Source organism: Cervus canadensis, chromosome 2 (assembly GCF_019320065.1).
Source record: "Cervus canadensis isolate Bull #8, Minnesota chromosome 2, ASM1932006v1, whole genome shotgun sequence".
Taxonomy (NCBI): Eukaryota; Metazoa; Chordata; class Mammalia; order Artiodactyla; family Cervidae; genus Cervus; species Cervus canadensis.
The window spans coordinates 33130663-33150073 of record NC_057387.1 but is presented as its reverse complement, the minus strand read 5'-3'; the positions used below and the strand labels follow the sequence as shown (position 1 = coordinate 33150073).

Here is a 19411-nt window from a genome sequence, read left to right as displayed (position 1 = left end):
TGCTTTTTAATATTCTGTCTCGGTTGGTCATAACTTTCCTTCCAAGGAGTAAGCATCTTTTAATTCATGGCTGCAATCACCATCTGCAGTGATTTTGGAGCCCAAAAAAATAAAGTCTGACACTGTTTCCACTGTTTCCCCATCTATTTCCCATGAAGTGATGGGACCAGATGCCATGATCTTCGTTTTCTGAATGTTGAGCTTTAAAGCCAACATTTTCACTCTCCTCTTTCACTTGCATCAAGAGGCTTTTTAGTTCTTCTTCACTTTCTGCCATAAGGTGGTGTCATCTGCATATCTGAGGTTATTGATATTTCTCCCGGCAATCTTGATTCCAGCTTGTGCTTCTTCCAGCCCAGCGTTTCTCGTGATGTATTCTGCATAGAAGTTAAATAAGCAAGGTGGCAATATACAGCCTTGATGTACTCCTTTTCCTATTTGGAACCAGTCTGTTGGTCCATGTCCAGTTCTAACTGTTGCTTCCTGACCTGCATACAGGTTTCTCAAGAGGCAGGTCAGGTGGTCTGGTATGCCCATCTCTTTCAGAATTTTCCACAGTTTATTGTGATCCACACAGTCAAAGGCTTTGGCATAGTCAATAAAGCAGAAATAGATGTTTTTCTGCAATTCTCCTGCTTTTTCGATGCAATTTGATCTCTGGTTCCTCTGCCTTTTCTAAAACCAGCTTGAATATCTGGATCTTCACGCTTCACATATTGCTGAAGCCTGGCTTGGAGAATTTTGGGCATTACTTTACTAGTGTGTGAGAGGAGTGCAATTGCGTGGTAGTTTGAGCATTCTTTGGCATTGCCTTTCTTAGTGATTGGAATGAAAATTGACCTTTTCCAGTCCTGAGGCCACTGCTGAGTTTTCCAAATTTGCTGGCATATTGAGTGCAACACTTGCACAGCATCATCTTTCAGGATTTGAAATAGCTCAACTGGAATTCCGTCACCTCCACTAGCTTTGTTCGTAGTGATGCTTCCTAAGGCCCACTTGACTTCACATTCCAGGATGTCTGGCTCTAGGTGAGTGATCACACCATCGTGATTATCTGGGTCATGAAGATCTTTTTTGTATAGTTCTTCTGTGTATTCTTGCCACCTCTTCTTAATATCTTTTGCTTCTGTTAGGTCTATCCCATTTCTGTCCTTTATTGAGCCCATCTTTGCGTGAAATGTTCCCTTGATATCTCTAATTTTCTTGAAGAGATCTCTCATCTTTCCCATTCCACTGTTTTCCTCTATTTCTTTGCATTGATCACTGAGGATGGCCTTCTTATCTCTCCTTGCTATCCTTTGGAAGTCTGCATTCAAATGGATATATCTTTCCTTTTCTCCCCTGCTTTTCACTTCTATTCTTTTCATGGCTCTTTGTAAGGCTACAGTCCATGGGGTTGCAAAGAGTTGGACGCAACTGAGCAACTAGCGCACATATGATTTATTGGGGATATGTACTTCTCCACCAGTTCTCAAGGGAGGGTTATCTCCCTTAGACTGAAAATTTAATTGTTATGGGTTTGTTTGTTCTTCTTTTTATACAGACCAGTGCTTCGGAAAACCATGGGCATTAGAGGGCTAAAGTTAGGGATACAAGAGATGATGTCATGCAGGGAAGGATGCTTCACAGTACAGTATTTCTGAATGTCCTGCTAAACATCCCCCTGAATAAAAAATCTGCTCATAATTAGCTAGGTCTGGAACATAACTTTGTCAACATATAAATACAGAGCATTTTCCTATGCTTTTAAGGTACATTGAATTTTCCTGGAATGCAACTGTGAGATAGTAGAAAGTATATATATTGGTCTCTGCCCAAACCACCTCCTCCTTCCTCTGCCTGCTTTCCTGGCCCAGAGCTCCTAAAACGCTTGTAATTTGTTAGGTGATAAGAGCAGACAGGGAGGCTTAGTGTACTGCAGTCCACAGGGTCACAAAGAGTCGGATACGACTTAGCAACTGAACAACAACAAAGAAGAGACTAGGACAGTTCTCTTCTAGAGCTGGTCTTTGACATCCACTCTACAGTCCCTCAACACACACACACACACAGGGCTACTGAATTCCTTGTAAATTTCCAAGTGATAACAGTATTAGGAGCATCTTTTGTTCTAATGAGGCAACTCTGGGTGGGCTCCTGGATGGCTCTTGGACGGGGGCTGGTCACCAGAAAAACCAAGCCATGATTAGAAGCTTGGAATTGTTAGCCCTGTCCAGAGGAGGGGATAGGAACTAGAAATGGAATTAGTAATTAATCATACCTCTACAAGGCATCACAGTTCCAGTAGTAGGAGGTTCAGAGAGTGGCCAGGTTGTGGAACACAACCACTTACCTGGAGGGTGATGCACCCCCAACTTCATGGAGGCAGAAGCTCTGTGCTCAGGACCCTCCCAGGCCTTGCCCCATGTGTCTCTTCATCTGTGACCTTTATGATACCCTTTAATAAACTGGCAAATGTGTTTCCCTGAATTTTGTGAGTTGTTCTAGGAAATAACCAAATCCAAGGGGGAGGAGGACATGGAAGACTCTGATTTTTAGCCAAGTCACACAGAAGTTGTGGGTAGCCTGGGGCCCTACTACTATCCACTGGCATCTAAATTTAGGAGCACTCTTGTAGGACTGACCCCTTGATCAGTGGGGTCTGACACTGAAAAAGAGGGAGAGTGTTAGTTACTCAGTTGTGTCCGACTCTGTACGACCCCGTGGACTTTAGCCCACCAGGCTCCTCTGTTCATAGGATTTTCCAGGCAAGAATACTGGAGCAGGCAGCCATTTCCTCCTCCAGGAGATCTTCCCAACCCAGGGATCGAACTCATATCTTTTGCATTCATAGGTGGATTCTTTACCACTGAGCCAGCTGGGAAACCCTATTGAAACACATTATTATAATTTACTATCTTTATTTTACCTTTATATTATAGTGAGGATGTTACATTTTGTAGTTTTGTAGTTATGTGGGTAGTTGGGTTAGTTATCACTGTGAAACAAATTATCCCCAAACTTGGTTTGAAATAGTGAACATTTATCACACAGTTTCTGTGGGTCAGAAATCTGAGTGCACTGTTTATAATAGCCAGGACATGGAAGCAACCTAGATGCCCATCAGCAGATGAATGGATAAGGAAGCTGTGGTACATATACACCATGGAATATTACTCAGCTGTTAAAAAGAATTCATTTGAACCAGTCCTAATGAGATGGATGAAACTGGAGCCCCTTATACAGAGTGAAGTAAGCCAGAAAGATAAAGAACATTACAGCATACTAACACATATATATGGAATTTAGAAAGATGGTAACGATAACCCTATATGCAAAACAGAAAAAGAGACACAGAAATACAGAACAGACTTTTGAACTCTGTGGGAGAATGTGAGGGTGGGATATTTCAAAAGAACAGCATGTATACTATCTATGGTGAAACAGATCACCAGCCCAGGTGGGATGCATGAGACAAGTGCTCGGGCCTGGTGCACTGGGAAGACCCAGAGGAATCGGGTGGAGAGGGAGGTGGGAGGGGGGATCGGGATGGGGAATACGTGTAAATCTATGGCTGATTCATATCAATGTATGACAAAACCCACTGAAATGTTGTGAAGTAATTAGCCTCCAACTAATAAAAAAATAAAAAAAATAAAAAAAAGAAATCTGAGTGCAATTCAGATGGATGCCTGTGGCTCAAGGTCCTTATGTGCCAGTCAAGGTGTTGGTTGGGCCTCAGTCTGATCTGAAGTATTGATAGGGAAGACCCATTTCCAAAATCACTCACATTGTTGTCAGCAGGATTCACTTACTTCAGTTTGTCAGAGTAAGGGCCTCAGTTCCTCACTGGGTATCATCAGAGCCCTCCCTCCATTCCTTGCCATGTCAACTTCCTAGGGTAGCTGACAACATGGCAGCTGGCTTCTCTTAGAGCAGGTGAGGGAGAAAATCAGGAAGAACAGCCAAGATCACAGTTTTTTGGTAACCTAACCTAACCTTGGAAATGACATTCCATCTCTTCTATGCTATTCACTAGAAGTTGATAAGTGCAGCCCACACTCAAGAAGAAGGGATTACACAAGGATGTGACTAGCAGGAGGCAAACATCTGAGAGGCTGCCCACTGCAGTAGGTTATATTAATTGTGAATTTCATTTCAGAATAATAAAGGAGACATTCTATTTTTTGTTTAAGGAGGTTTGTTGAGTCTGAAAGGGTTGAGAACTGCTATGTTAGGTATTGATGAAACACTGGCCTTGTCCAGGGAATCATGTATAAAATATCCACAGTGTTCATCATCAGGAGAATGGATAGGTAAAATGTGCTGGATGTGCACCAAGGCATGCTATGCAACAATCAGAAGCAATAGACTAGCAACATGGACAGAGCTTAGAAATATAGTGCTAAATTCAAAAAGTAACAAATACAATAAGAATATAACAAAAGACTAAACACACACATACATACACAAAATACATATTTTTTACAGGACCGTATGAAAAAAGCACAGACATCAAATACATTAGAAAGGTTGTGTTAGGGGAAGCACACTGACTGAAACCACCCACCCTGGCCAGGCACCCTAATAACCATTTGCATGATTTGTCTTACCACAGGCGGTCCTGCTAAGGAACACGGAACTAATAAGCCACCACCAACAGGAAGAGTTCGGGAAAGGCCAAAAGGAGACACCACGTGTCCAACCACTTCCCAGAATCCTTCCCACTGGCATCCATCTTGGCTGAGCAATGTGTGCGCCACCAGGAAGGACTCTGAGTCAGAGTCAGAATGACTGGCTAAAGACAACCCAGAAACTAATCCCATCAACATAAAACCCGAGACTGTGAACCTCAGGCAGAGCAGTTCTCCTGGGTTCCCTTACCCTCCTGCTCTCTGCCTGGGTGCCCTTTCCCAATAAAATCTCTTGCTTGGTCAGCACATGTGTCTCCTCGGACAATTCATTTCCAAGTGTTAGACAAGAGCCCAGTTTCAGGCCCTGGAAGGGGTCCTCCTTCCTGCAACAGTTACAGTGGAGGAGAAATGAGAATAAGGATAAAGAGAATACATAAGACACATGACAAGTGAGGGACTTTTGGGCACAGTCAATTACAATACTATGTCATCAACAGTGCAGTGTGAATAAGTCAGCATTCTGAGCCTGAGATCCAAAATGTACAGGGGAAAAAATTCAGTGTTGTGAACAGAGCAGAAATAAAGCCCAGACTTCCACATGACCCTGCAATCCCACTCCTGGGCATACATCTGGAGAAAAATATGATCCAAAAGGATACATTCAGCCCAGTGTTCATAGAAGCACTGCTTACAATAGCCAAGGCATGGAAGCAATCTAAATGTCCATGGACACAGAAATGGATAAAGATGTGGAACATATACACAACAGAATATTACTCAACCATTAAGGAGAATGAAATAATGCCATTTATAGCAACATGGATGGACCTAGTGTGTTATACTGAGTGAAATAAGTCAGACGGAGGAGAAATATCCTTTGACATGATGTCCTTTTCTTTATATGGGACTAGAATGCAAAAGTAGGAAGTCAAGAAACACCCGAGTAACAGGCAAATTTGGCCTTGGAGTACGGAATGAAGCAGGGCAAAGGCTAACAGAGTTTTGCCAAGAGAACGCACTGGCCAGAGCAAACACCCTCTTCCAACAACACAAGAGAAGACTCTACACATGGACATCACCAGATGGTCAACACCGAAATCAGACTGATTATATTCTTTGCAGCCAAAGATGGAGAAGCTCTATATAGTCAGCAAAAACAAGACCAGGAGCTGACTGTGGCTCAGATCATGAACTCCTTATTGCCAAATTCAGACTTCAATTGAAGAAAGTAGGGAAAACCATTAGACCATTCAGGTATGACCTAAATCAAATCCCTTATGACTATACTGTGGAAGTGAGAAATAGATTTAAGGGACTAGATCTGATAGACAGGGTGACTGATGAACTATGGACGGAGGTTCATGACATTGTACAGGAGACAGGGATCAAGACCATCCCCATGGAAAAGAAATGCAAAAAGGCAAAATGGTTGTCTGAGGAGGCCTTACAAATAGCTGTGAAAAGAGAAGCGAAAAGCAAAGGAGAAAAGGAAAGATATTCCCATTTGAATGCAGAGTTCCAAAGAATAGCAAGGAGGGATAAGAAAGTCTTCCTCAGCAATCAATGCAAAGAAATAGAGGAAAACAACAGAATGGGAAAGACTAGAGACCTCTTCAAGAAAATTAGAAATGTCAAGGGAACATTTCATGCATAAAGGACAGAAATGGGATAGACCTAACAGAAGCAGAAGATATTAAGAAGAGGTGGCAAGAATACACAGAAGAACTGTACAAAAAAGATCTTCACGACCCAGATAATCATGATGGTGTGATCACTCACCTAGAGCCAGACATCCTGGAATGTGAAGTCAAGTGGGCCTTAGGAAGCATCACTACGAACAAAGCTAGTGGAGGTGACGGAATTCCAGTTGACCTATTTCAAATCCTGAAAGATGATGCTGTGCAAGTGTTGCACTCAATATGCCAGCAAATTTGGAAAACTCAGCAGTGGCCACAGGACTGGAAAAGGTCAGTTTTCATTCCAATCACTAAGAAAGGCAATGCCAAAGAATGCTCAAACTACCACACAATTGCACTCCTCTCACACACTAGTAAAGTAATGCCCAAAATTCTCCAAGCCAGGCTTCAGCAATATGTGAAGCGTGAAGATCCAGATATTCAAGCTGGTTTTAGAAAAGGCAGAGGAACCAGAGATCAAATTGCATCGAAAAAGCAGGAGAATTGCAGAAAAACATCTATTTCTGCTTTATTGACTACACCAAAGCCTTCGACTGTGTGGATCACAATAAACTGTGGAAAGTTCTGAAAGATGGGAATACCAGACTGTCTGACCTGCCTCTTGAGAAACCTGTATGCAGGTCAGGAAGCAACAGTTAGAACTGGACATGGACCAACAGACTGGTTCCAAATAGGAAAAGGAGTACATCAAGGCTGTATACTGTCACTCTGCTTATTTAACTTATATGCAGAGTACATCATGAGAAACGCTGGGCTGGAAGAAGCACAAGCTGGAATCAAGATTGCCGGGAGAAATATCAATAACCTCAGATATGCAGATGACACCACCCTTATGGCAGAAAGTGAAGAGGAACTAAAAAGCCTCTTGATGAAAGTGAAGGAGGAGAGTGAAAATGTTGGCTTAAAGCTCAACATTCAGAAAACGAAGATCATGGCATCTGGTCCCATAACTTCATGGGAAATAGATGGGGAAACAGTGGAAACAGTGTCAGACTTTATTTTTTTGGGCTCCAGAATCACTGCAGATGGTGATTGCAGCCATGGAATTAAAAGATGCTTACTCCTTGGAAGGAAAGTTATGACCAACCGAGACAGAATATTAAAAAGCAGAGACATTACTTTGTCAACTAAGGTCCCTCTAGTCAAGGCTATGGTTTTTCCAGTGGTCATGTATGGATGTGAGAGTTGGACTGTGAGGAAAGCTGAGCACTGAAAAATTGATGCTTTTGCACTGTGGTGTTAGAGAAAACTCTTGAGAGTCCCTTGCACTGCAAGGAGATCCAACCAGTCCATCTTAAAGGAGAACAGTCCTGGGTGTTCATTGGAAGGACTGATGCTGAAGCTGAAACTCCAGTACTTTGGCCACTTTATGAGAAGAGTTGACTCATTGGAAAAGACCCTGCTGCTGGGAGGGATTGGGGGCAGGAGGAGAAGGGGACAGCAGAGGATGAGATGGTTGGATGGCATCACCGACTCGATGGACATGGATTTGAGTAAGCTCCAGGAGTTGGTGATGGACAGGGAGGCCTGGTGTGCTGTGATTCATGGGGTTGCAGAGAGTCAGACACAACTGAGCGACTGAGCTGACTGAATGACTGACTGATAGTGGAATCTAAAAAGAAATGATACAAATGAACTTACAAAACAGAAAGAGACTCACAGACTTAGAAAAAGAATTTATGGTTGCTGGGGGGAAGGGATAGGAGAAGGCAATGGCACCCCACTCCAGTACTCTTGCCTGGAAAATCCCATGGACGGAGGAGCCAGGTAGGCTGCAGTCCATGGGGTCGTTAAGAGTCAGACACGACTGAGTGACTTCACCTTTCATTTTCATGAATTGGAGAAGGAAATGGCAATCCACTCCAGTGTTCTTGCCTGGAGAATCCCAGGGACGGTGGAACCTGGTGGGCTGCCATCTATGGGGTCGCACAGAGTTGGACACGACTGAAGTGACTTAGCAGCAGCAGCAGCGGGAGGAAAGGGATAGTTAGGGACTCTGGGAAGGTCACATACCCTCTGCTATATTTAAACTGGATAACCAACAAGGACCTACTGTACAGCACGTGGAATTCTGTTCACTGTTATATGCCAGCCTGGATGTGAGGGTATTTGAAGGAGAAGGGATACATGTATATGTATGGCTGAGTCCCTTTCATTGTTCACCTGAAACTACCACAACACTGTTACTCGGCTATACCCCAAAACAAAATAAAAAGTTTAAAGTGTGAGAAACAAATAAATTAAAAAAAGAAAAAAGCCCAGAGAGTGAAAAGGTGGGGTGCAGTTCTACAAGATGTTTCAGGTGGGTTGCCAGAGTCAAGTTTGTTGGGTGGAGATGCAGAAAATGAGGCTGGAAGGAAACTGCAGTTTGAGTTTGTAAGTGGCCTTTGAATGTTCTCTTCAGAGACTGAACTTCATTCAAAGTGCAGAGTTCCTGAGAGACTGTTAAGCAGAAGAGTCACATGACCCATCTTTAAAAAAGAGATCATGTTAGCAGAGAGACCACCTAGGATGAGAGCTACAGAATCTGAATTAAGATTTGAGGAATTGTAGGAATTAAGATTAAGGGAATTGTAGGAATAGAATTCACAGGACTTTGCACCTGAATCTGAGAGCTAGGGAGAGAGAGGTTTATATCCAGATGGAACGCTATTAATATGAATTGGAAAGTAAAATGGAAAAGCAACTGGGGAGGGAAGGAAATGAGTTCATTCTGAACTTTAAGAGTCCAGAGTTGTCCTGTAGGCAAATGGAGGTGCAGGTCTGGAAGTCCACAGAGAAATGAGGACTAGGAAAATGGCATGGGGGACATCAACACAGCAGTGATGTGTTAGACACTGCACAGAAAAAAAAGTGAGAGGAGGGAGGCATTGGGTAGGTCCTCAGAAACAGACTTCAAGGGACAAAGAGAAGAGAAATGGTCTACAAGGCAACAAAAGATAAAAGAAGAAAAATGAAGATGAAGAATATGCGGCTGACCTTTGAACAATATAGGTTTGAACTGTGTGGGTCTACTTATATGTGGATTTTTCTCAATAAATACCTGCTGCAATAAGTTATTTTTCAGCATTACCTTCACGAACTCTATAATCCAGTTCCACAAGGCCACTGTCAGTTATTCACACAACAAATATTTACCAAGTGATGAATAGCACTTTAATGGGACTGTGGCAAAAACGATAATATAAATACCATGAACCTTACAGTGTAAGAGGGAGACATGAACGAAATAGGTACTGTGTGCTTTAGAAGCTTATGATGGGGAAAACGGACCCAAGAAGGTCAGCAAAGCCTCCCTTGTGCAAATGTTTGAGCTGAGACCTGAGAGATGTTTGGAGTTAGGCAGTGAAAGAGGAAGGGAAAAGGGTGCTGTGCCCCAAACTTGGCCCATCTTCAAAGCTCTGCTTACACTACTTTCCCACTAGGCTACCCTTCTTTTCTATTGAAATGCTACATGCCTTTCAAGCCCAGCTAAACTGTCTGTTCCTCCCTCAAGCCTTTCGAGCTCTCCAGCTGAAAGCACTTCCTCTCTTACACTCCCACGGCACTTTTCATTTTCCTTCAACACTTCTTTCTACTGTATTTTCTGATTACTTATACACACAGCTTGTCTCATACACTAAATCTTAAAACTTATTAAAAACAGAGTCTGTTTCTTATTCACCTTTGAGCTCCCAAAAGCTCACACATTCCTTAGACTTAGAAGTTCCAGAATAAATATTTGAAGCATAAATTAATGCCTGTTTGACATCCCTTTTCAAATTTGTTGTGATTCAAATGAAGCTATTGTTACAAGCTGTGCCTTTGGGACTGGACTTACTCTTTGGTTAAACCAGAATGCCACAGCCATGGTCCCCATGACTGATTAGTGTTCGCCACAGGCGCTGCAACAGTCTTAACAAACGGGCCCCTGTTCTTGACTGACAGGTCTTTGGCAACAACTGCCTGTCCTCCAGTGCAGGCTGAAATGAACTGACGAAGGACTGTCTGAATTGAGTCCCCAGGCAGTGGGGCTGTATTTATTCCTGGCATTTGGGCTGCAAGAACCAGTGACCTAGACTTCAGCGTGAGACTTTGGGGCTTTTCAGGACAACAGAAACACTAATGCTTGGAACCTGATCGTTAAAGATCAGTGTCAGTGGACAGCATCCTAATGTGAGGCAGTGTGATAACAAGGGGAAGGGAACTTTGAAGTCAGACAGACTAGTTCTGTGACCTCACTCATGTGCCTTTTTTGAGCCTCAGATTTCTCACTGAATAACTATTCTGCAAAGCAGTTGTGAAGATCAGAGACAATGTCTTTTCACATACAATGTCTGTGCTCTACTAAAATGTGTTTATTCATCTATCTTCCCCAATATATTTTGTTTCCTGAGGGCAGGGACTCTTTTTTTTTTTTTGCTTCTATTCTTGCAAAATTTAGCAAAGTGCCCAACGCAGAGTAGACAATCATAATTATTTTTTAAACCAAAGAACAACAGTAATAGCTAACACTTATGGAGAACATATTTCATGCCACGTATTGTTGTGAACAGTAGTTTGTTTAATCCTTCAATAACCCTAGAAAGGAGCAATCATTATCACCCAATTTTACAGAGAGAAAGCAGAATATAATTTTAAAAACTATGAAATTCTTGGTATAACTAATTTTGAAATAAAAATCTGGTGAGGCTTATTTTATTCAATAAAAAAGGTAGAACACTTTTTTGAATATGGGAAAGAAAAAATATGGTGGAGGAAGAAGGAAGAAAGGAAATAAATGTAACAGCGGGAAGAAAGGGTAGCAAAGAAAAACAGAGACACGTGGGAAAAAAAGAAACAGTAAGATGCTGTGGAATATCACTGTCCTTTGAAATAATAAATAAACAACTAATTATCCTTCCTAGTTCTTCAACTATGATTTCTTTATCCTAAAACTTTGTTCTTAAACTCTGAGAGTGACTGGGAAAAAAAAGACTTATCTTTCAGAGTTGGAGTGGTGTTCCATCTAGTGAAAAATGAGATGAAGTTACCTCCAAAAGAGCAGATATCATGAGCAAAAATATGACAGCAAAGAGCATATCTGAAGAACACAGAACAAGTCTTTTCACAGCTGAAGCCTGAAGTACACATACAGGAAGGCCTTGAATAGCAGAGTAAGGAGTTAGATACATATTCAGGAGGCAGAGGCTGGTGTTCAAGGAAACCACAGTCATGGTTTGAAGCAAAATTTTCTAGTTCTAAGTTCAGAAAACCAGAATTACTGCTCAAATCTGATACTGAGCAGTCCTTACCCTAAGCCTTAGATTACCTCTAAAATAGGGGTGATAACACAGTTGTGAGGACTAAATATTATGACAATGTGTGTTTGCTTCAAAAAGGTCAAAAATGTTATACAAATGTAAGTTTTCACTGTTATGAGGGTTTAATTGATGCTTAAAGACTGAAATGATAACATCCACTACAGTGATGGATGTAGAAGTGAAAAGTGGGCAGTGGGAATAACATCTTGTGAAAAAAAAAAAAGAGGAGTTAACTGATTAAAAGATAATTTACAAATTCTAAAGTCAGTGATTGGGGGAAAGGAATATTAATTATAGAAACAGGAAAGTCAGAAGGAGGCAAGTTTGACTTTCAACATTTCAGATGTCAGAAGAAAATCTGCTAGAAATGTAGGACTGGAACTTGGCTAGGACATCAACTTAAGACCTCTATACAGGGCAGTGCAGTGGTTTAGGACTCCACGGTTTCATTGCAGAGAGCCCAGTTGTGCCAAGTGACAAAAAAACAAAAATGAAACACAAAACAAAACGCTACATAGAGGTGACAGTTGAAGCCATAAGAGGTGACAGTTGAAGCCATGGAACAGAATAGGTCACCAAGAATTAATAGTGAGAAAAACAGGGTGTGGGTATCTTAGGAACATCTATATTTACATGGAAAAAAAGAATCTGGGTAAAGAGAACAACGAAGTGCAGGTTAAGGAGAATAGCACAATTTCATTGTATGTAACAAAGGAGAATTTTTCAAGATGAAGATGAACTACATGGTTCAGTCTAAGTTGGTGGACATGAATTTGTTGAGAATATAGAATAGTTTGGGGTTTTATCTAGCTCTGGTGTAGGGAACTAACAGTTCGTGGCCAGTGATGATAGTGCTCATACTGTTTTAGATAACTGTTGATGAAAAGTTCAAAAGCCAAGACAATTAGGGACTTTTCGGTTTTGTTTTGCTTTGAGTAGTCCTTGGCAGTTCTTTGGGGCAGGGGGATTTGTCTGTGTGTATGGGCACAAAATTTGTCTGTGTGTATGGGCTTTGTCTTATTTTGTTCTGTATGTCTTCTTCGTTTTTTGTTCCTTTGTTTCTGCATTTAAGCACATTTTCACAAGGAGTCTGTCCTCCATCAGGCCTTTTTTGACTTGCCCCTCTACTCCAGCTCCTAGGAGGCTTTGGTAGCTTTTCTTCGGCGTAACCAAGCAGGTCGCAGCCAGCAGATGGCACTGCAGCAAGAGGGGCAGAGGGTCCCTTTAGGACTTTGACAACCGCGGACTAGCTGTAACTTTACAATTTCAACCTCGAATGACTCAGTCGCACTTTCGCCCTGACTCTAATAAAGCAGATCGAGTTGTGTGGACTTAAGGATTTCAATGTACAAAACGGGATCTGTAGCTTTGTCTCCTCCGTTCTGCGCCACCGTTAAACTGAAGGTATTTTTCGTCAAGTTGTGAAAGTGTGAGAAAGGCTGCCCCAATATCGCCGTTTCCTGGCTAAAGTGGCCGAGGTGACCCCACTTTATCTAAATACAGGAGATAACCGAGACCATCCTGATAGTTTAACGAAAAATTCATACAAATCGGCAATTACCAAAACGTTTCTCGACAACGTGGAGCTTTAGCACATGACATACGCAACTTATTTGTTATAAAGTTCCTAATTTCGTTTGAAAGTTCAGATCAGCCTCATTATCCAGATTTCCATACGGAGTAAGAACGATCCGCGCAGCAAGCGCAGTCCCAGAGGCTGCAGGCGTCGCCTCAAGACCCCAGTTGTCTGCGTTCTCTTACGTGGAAGCTTGAGAGACTTCTCCATTGCAGGTGGGCTGCCGCACACACACAACCAGGGCAGCTGCCACGGCGCAAAGCAAAGTGCAAAACTGCAAGGCTTTACCTTTTCCGGCTCAGACGGTAAAGCGTCTGCCTACAAAGCAGGAGACCCGGGTTCGATCCCCTGCAGAGGAGAGTCCAGGAGGATCCGGAGGATCGCCTGGAGAAGGAAATGGCAACCCACTCCAGTACTCTCGCCTGGAAAATCCCACGGACGGAGGAGCCTGGTAGGCTACAGTCCGTAGGGTCGCAAAGAGTCGGACAAGACTGAGCGACTTCACTTTCTTTCACTTTACCTTTTTAAACACAACGACGGGAGCAGGTCAGATTAGTCCCAGCACTAAATCTGCAGGGGCAACCAGAAGTTATTGGTTACCATGGCCACGAAGGACGCCTTCTGGACAGCTTTCTTCTCAACCACACCTTTTCTTGCGAGCTCCACCCACGCAGGTTCCCCGAGCTCGGCAATCTCCTAGCCACGCCTGATTGTGTTTGGCGCTCGCCTCCCTTCCCTTGCGCCTGCGTACTACGGCTCCTCTCCGTCGCCGCGGCCCGGATCGGGAAGTGTCAAGTGGGAGCTGGGTTCCCCCGGTCTTCGCCGCTACCGCCACTGACCCCCCTCCCCCGGACTTCCTATCCAGGAACGGGCCCAGCCGCCATGACGAACGGTGAGAACCAATTCCCAGAGCAAAGGATGGGAGTCCAGTACAGTAGGGAAAACGTAGCGGGCGGAGCCGGGATTGACGTGGCGGTTCTCCCCGCCCCCTCCCATCGGAGTCCTCCCTTTGGCCTCTCGGTGTCTCTAACTCCTGTTTTCTGTATTACTCCGCGGGCTCCTCCGTCCCGTGCCCATCTAGAACCCCCAATGCCTCCTGTGCCCACACCCCGAGTCCTTGGTCCTTACCCTGCGTCTTCCCTTCTCTCTTCTAAAAGTTCGTTTTGGCCCTTACAAGCCATTTCGCGAGGCCAGTCCTGGTTGAGCCGTTGCTGTAGCACCAGGGAAATGAGAGAATCCCCGTCCCAGCCCTCTGTTTTCTCATACTTTGGGAGGGTAGGCGCCTTGGGAGGACCAAGAAATCATAGAAGGTTTTTAAGGCCCACATTTTTGGGGGGTGAACGTGAATCCTAGCGAAAAAAAATCTTATTTTGTTAAAATGCCAGAAAGCTTTCTTTTGTTTGATTCTAAAGTCTTGCCTGGGTGATCGCATCTGGAGACCGTAGCGAAAGTTGCAAGGGTTGGATACTGCCTCTTCTAAAGTTGTTGTGGCAGTTGCCACCCTGTTTATCTGACCTAATTTTGCAGGCGTCTTCGAACACGATTATATAGACACGATATAGACCCGATTTCCACATTCCAGCGAAGGACAGGAAACGAGGCCTTTGTGGTCTTTAGAGTCCATCGTACTGGAAAAAAGATGGCAAGGCCTCTTAGACTGTATGATTAGAGGGGCATAGGAGAGTATTTCTCAAAAAGTACCTTTTCCATAAACCTGATACTGAAGATTCAAATTTCACCTCGTGACTTTTGGCTTTGCAAAAACTTACAAGAGAAGATTAGCAGGTAAAGGTATTGTTCATCCTAAAAATTTGGTATATGTATTAATTTACTGAACTGTTGCTGTGTGACATCTAGCTGTGAGATAGTTTTACTGGAGGGAGGGAGGGAGATAGAGTGGTCCAGAACTGGGAGATGCTGGTTGTGTCAAATATTCTTTTGAAGCTTTCTAGGCAGTCAGAGATCAAAGGTTACTAGGCACAGTACAGGAAGGGTCATCACCTAGAGGAAGAAGTCATCTGAACTGAGAAATAAACAATTGAACACGTAGTAATTAATGAATAAATTTTAGTCACCCGTCCCCCTTTTGTGGTCTGATTTTTTTTTTCCACTTAGATGATTCATTGTGCTTACCAGACATAGCTCAGTTTACATATGTAAGAACTAGAACTATGTGTTCAAAGCTTTTTTCTCACAATTGTTCCGCCACGATGAAGCCTCAGATTTTTTTTTTTTTTTTGCTTGTTTGTTTTCAATAATCTGTTACTCTGGCAGAAATTTGGTTTGTAAGTAGAGTATGATGCATGAAGTGTAAGATAAAACACAGGGAAATTGTAGTCATATGATTTCTAACTCTTGCAGTTTCCATTAAGCTTTTGCCTTATCATATTCTTTACCAACAGATGAAGCTCTGAAAGACTTGGCTAAATATCTAGCTCTTCCTTTATCACATGAGTGATTTATAGTAAGAGCACATTTCAATCTCTCAGCTCAGGCACCAAGGATTCTTACTTATACTTCTCTCAACATGTTGCCCACACTGGCCATTCCTGGCTGGCTGATTCCACATTAACTGGCACACTCTTCTCAGAACTTGGAGTTCTTGAAAGGAGAGGGAAGAGGGCAGTGAGATCTTTGTAAGGGGCATGTCTCCATGATTTGAGGGGACAATAAGCTAACCTTGTTAGTCCCAGGACCTTGGCTCCCTCTTGTCAGAGCTGGCACTGCGGCTGAGGTCACCACCTTGGTGTTACATCACATTGTGTTCTCCGGTGACGTGACCTGTCCCAAGCTGGATTAGCAGCCAAGGCTTTCTTCTCTTTCTGTAACAGTGTACTCCTTGGATGGGATTCTCGTGTTTGGTTTGCTGTTTGTTTGCACCTGTGCCTACTTCAAGAAAGTACCTCGTCTCAAAACCTGGCTGCTCTCAGAAAAGAAAGGAGTTTGGGGTGTGTTTTACAAAGGTAAGATCATACCTGTTCAGCGAGAGGAGGTTGCCATCTCTGGACAGTGAGGTGCTGCAAAGTGAGGGTGGGACAGGCTGAGATTGTATTTGGTTCAACTTTTACATAATTGTTTGTTTCAGCTACAAAGTAATTTTAATATTCTCCGTGGAATAAAAGTATATAATTTAAACAATTTTAGAGCGGACTGGAATTGTTGGGAGTAATATTTTCCCAGTGAAAAGTTGTGTTTTTTTTTCTCCGAATTTCTGGAAGAATATATTGGAGATTTTTTTAAGTACAGATTTTATTAACTCAGATGCTTTTTTACTTTTTATTTTGGGCACCTTCATCTGGAATCTTATTTACCTAAATCTTTTTTCAAAATAGGGCAAAATTTAAACTAATGGTTTATTCATGTAAAACCTAGGGTTTAAGGGTAGTACTCATTTTTTTTTTTTTAATATTTTTATTATTAATTTGCTGAGTCAAGTCCTGGTTGTGTCATGAGAGCTGCAGCACAGACTCTCCAGCTGTGGCACTCTCAGCAGTTTTGGTGCATGGGTTTCATTGCCCCACAGATGTGGGATTTTAATTCCTCCACCAGGGATCGAACTGGAGTCCCCTGCATTGCAAGGCAGATTCTTAACCTCTGGACCACCAGGGAAGTCCTGAGTAGTATTTAAACACATTCCTGGATGGCTTGATTCTTGAGACCCTTAACAGGTCTCTTCATCTGTGACTAAAGGTTTCAAACTGTCACTTTGAAAGTAAGGACTTATATGAAGGGCAAAGTGTGATTCCTTTTCTCTTCTTATTTCCTGCTAGCTGCTGTAATTGGAACCAGGCTGCATGCTGCTGTGGCAATCGCCTGCGTTGTGATGGCCTTCTACGTTCTGTTTATAAAATGAATTCTGACGCGTCCGTTTCATCAACCGCCAGCCAAGAGGACAAAGGTGAAGAGCCTGTCGGGAGCCTGGGCCCAGCATAGGAAAGCGCAGCTGAAACCATCAAAGTCCCCGGGGTGACACCATAGCATCTGCCCCTACCTTCTGTGGGGAAAGCTCCTCATGATTACAAACATTATTTATGCTTCAGGGGACTACAGAAAGCAAACTGCCTTTGACCTGCGTGTAAATTAGTCCTCAGCAGAGAGCATATAATGTCCAGATAAATTACTCTCCTCGGTGATACGATTCCATACCTCCTGCTTAAAAACTGTTACCTATTTTCTTCTTTAGCCCCTCATCAGGATCTTTTCAAACTGAGGCTCATTAGGGGAGGATATAGGCTGTGTTCAAACTTCTTGGAAAGAGAGATAGTTTTTAAGACTTGACTTTTATTTTGACTGTTTTTTTGGATGTAATAAATTGCAGGAGGGCTGGGAGGGTGGGGTTGGGAGGCTGAGTGGGAAATAGGAGTTAAACAATGCCAAGAAGTTTTTTGGCTTTGGAAATTTATCTTTCACATACCCACCTGGGAACATAGGAGAGAGGCATGATCCTCACTGCAAAAAGAACGGTGAAAATAGCTGTGCTGTGTGCTGGTAGCTCAAGAGTTTTGCCAAAAGAATCTGGGCCTGCATAAGATTTGGAAATTATCTGTCTATGGTGAGACCTGAAAAGAGTAATTTAGACAAGAAACAATGTTCCATTAACCAATATTCCCAAAAGGAAACCTCACCCCTTCAAATGGTATATGGAAACTGTTGCTATTTTCCTAAAACTTTTAAAAATTTTTCTAAATGACTGAGTGCTAAATACTGTTACTCAGCTTTAAATGCCACCACTAGGGGAAAGAGAAACTATTGAAGAAATAATTATTTAATATATTTGCAGTTGGGGTAGAAGAAATAAATACATCTAGTATATTAATTCATATACTAGTAAAGTCATCTAGAATTTATTGTGATGTTAGATGGAAGTTTTGTCATGTTACCCAAGATACAAACTTATTCTTTGTTTAAATCTGGGTTGCTATGGCAATTTTCAGTCAATTATTTGTGTTTTTTGGCTCATTTTTAATTTTGTTCATGTTGCAGTACACTTTAGCTGTCTCTTGGAAAATCTAAGAACATGAGAAATTTTAATGAGAAATCGATGGCACTCGTATGCCTGTTTGTACAGTGCATACAATCCATGAATAAAATGAGAGTGTCTTCTAAAGTAAAGGAAAACCCAGGTTTCCAATTAAGATTGATGGATGAGCTTTTCCATGGAGCTTGGGAACTCCTGAGCAAATAATTTTAGATGACTCTTACATTTGAAGGGAAGACTTCTCCATTCCCTCCTTCTTATATCTACAAAAGGATTAACTGTTGCATTTATGAAGCCTAGAATTTCTCTTTTAAAAAAATTGGTCTAAAGTTAAATTGAAGTAAAACTTCACTATGGACAAGTTGGCTGTGGTTGATCCCTTTGTGGCAGTAAATTGTCTTTTGTCTTATTCCAAAAGAACAAAAGCTGCTATGAAGTTTAGATTCTGAAACACTCAGTTTAGTGCTTTGAGGGTTCCTAGAAGTATGGAAAGTCATCAAGTAAACACTACATGTCTAATCATCTCAGTGTTGTGGCTGTTATCTCCAGGAATTGGTCTACAGGGTAAATTTCAATGATTCCTATATTTTCATTGTCATTTCTAAGGCTTTTTCGCACAAGAGAAAGGAAAGCTAGTGGAACAGAAAGAAGAGTTACACCTTGTGGGTGTCAATTTGGAACCTGTTGGCCAATAGGAATGTCACTCCCTGGAAATACAGGTTCAGCATGTTTTGCGCTTGTTATTTTGTAGCTTTAATGACTTTTTGTTTCCTAATAGGGCTAATGTTTCTAAGCTTGATGCTTAGAGCTTCTTCATATTTTAAACTAGTTCCATTTCACAGTTCAAATCAATTTTTACAGCCTCCTGGGTGGGTCATCTTGACCTAAACTCTTGAATTGTTATATTTTGAGATGTTTTCATACCAGAATATACCAAAAAGTGCACAGAGTGAAGGTAATTTACAGCAAGAAACAAACACAGAGCTTGTTTCATTTCTTTATATAAGCAGATAAGCAGAAACTTGTTTTATTCATTACTTTGATTGATGTATCATAAATTTTTGACTGAAAATTGTAGGAAGTTGTTCCTGTAAGAGAGTCTTTTAAGGGTGGAAGAATGGGGATAGCAGTATTGCCTGAGATTCAAACTGGCATCACCATAAATGTATGCCAGGGTGGAATGAAGTCAGCTTTTTATAGTTGAAATAAAATTTTTTATTCATCATTGTCTGCACAATCCTTGAAAATAAAATTTCTTTCCCTAC

At 42.1% G+C, this 19411-nt stretch overlaps 2 protein-coding genes across 2 annotated transcripts in view; one reads left to right on the top strand and one right to left on the bottom strand.

The window, feature by feature from the left end:
• TAF13 (TATA-box binding protein associated factor 13) overlaps nucleotides 1–14394 on the bottom strand; it is a 23310-nt gene extending 8916 nt beyond the window's left edge. The window contains exon 1 of the mRNA XM_043460456.1: nucleotides 14297–14394. Within this exon, the coding sequence (XP_043316391.1) occupies nucleotides 14297–14349 (53 nt within the window). The 5' untranslated portion in view covers nucleotides 14350–14394. The remainder of the gene's footprint in view (nucleotides 1–14296) is intronic.
• TMEM167B (transmembrane protein 167B) lies at nucleotides 13911–19411 on the top strand. The gene is made up of 3 exons (XM_043460457.1): nucleotides 13911–14060; nucleotides 16000–16131; nucleotides 16939–19411. Exons 1-3 carry the CDS (start codon nucleotides 14051–14053, stop codon nucleotides 17019–17021), a joined length of 225 nt encoding a protein of 74 aa, XP_043316392.1. The 5' UTR covers nucleotides 13911–14050; the 3' UTR covers nucleotides 17022–19411.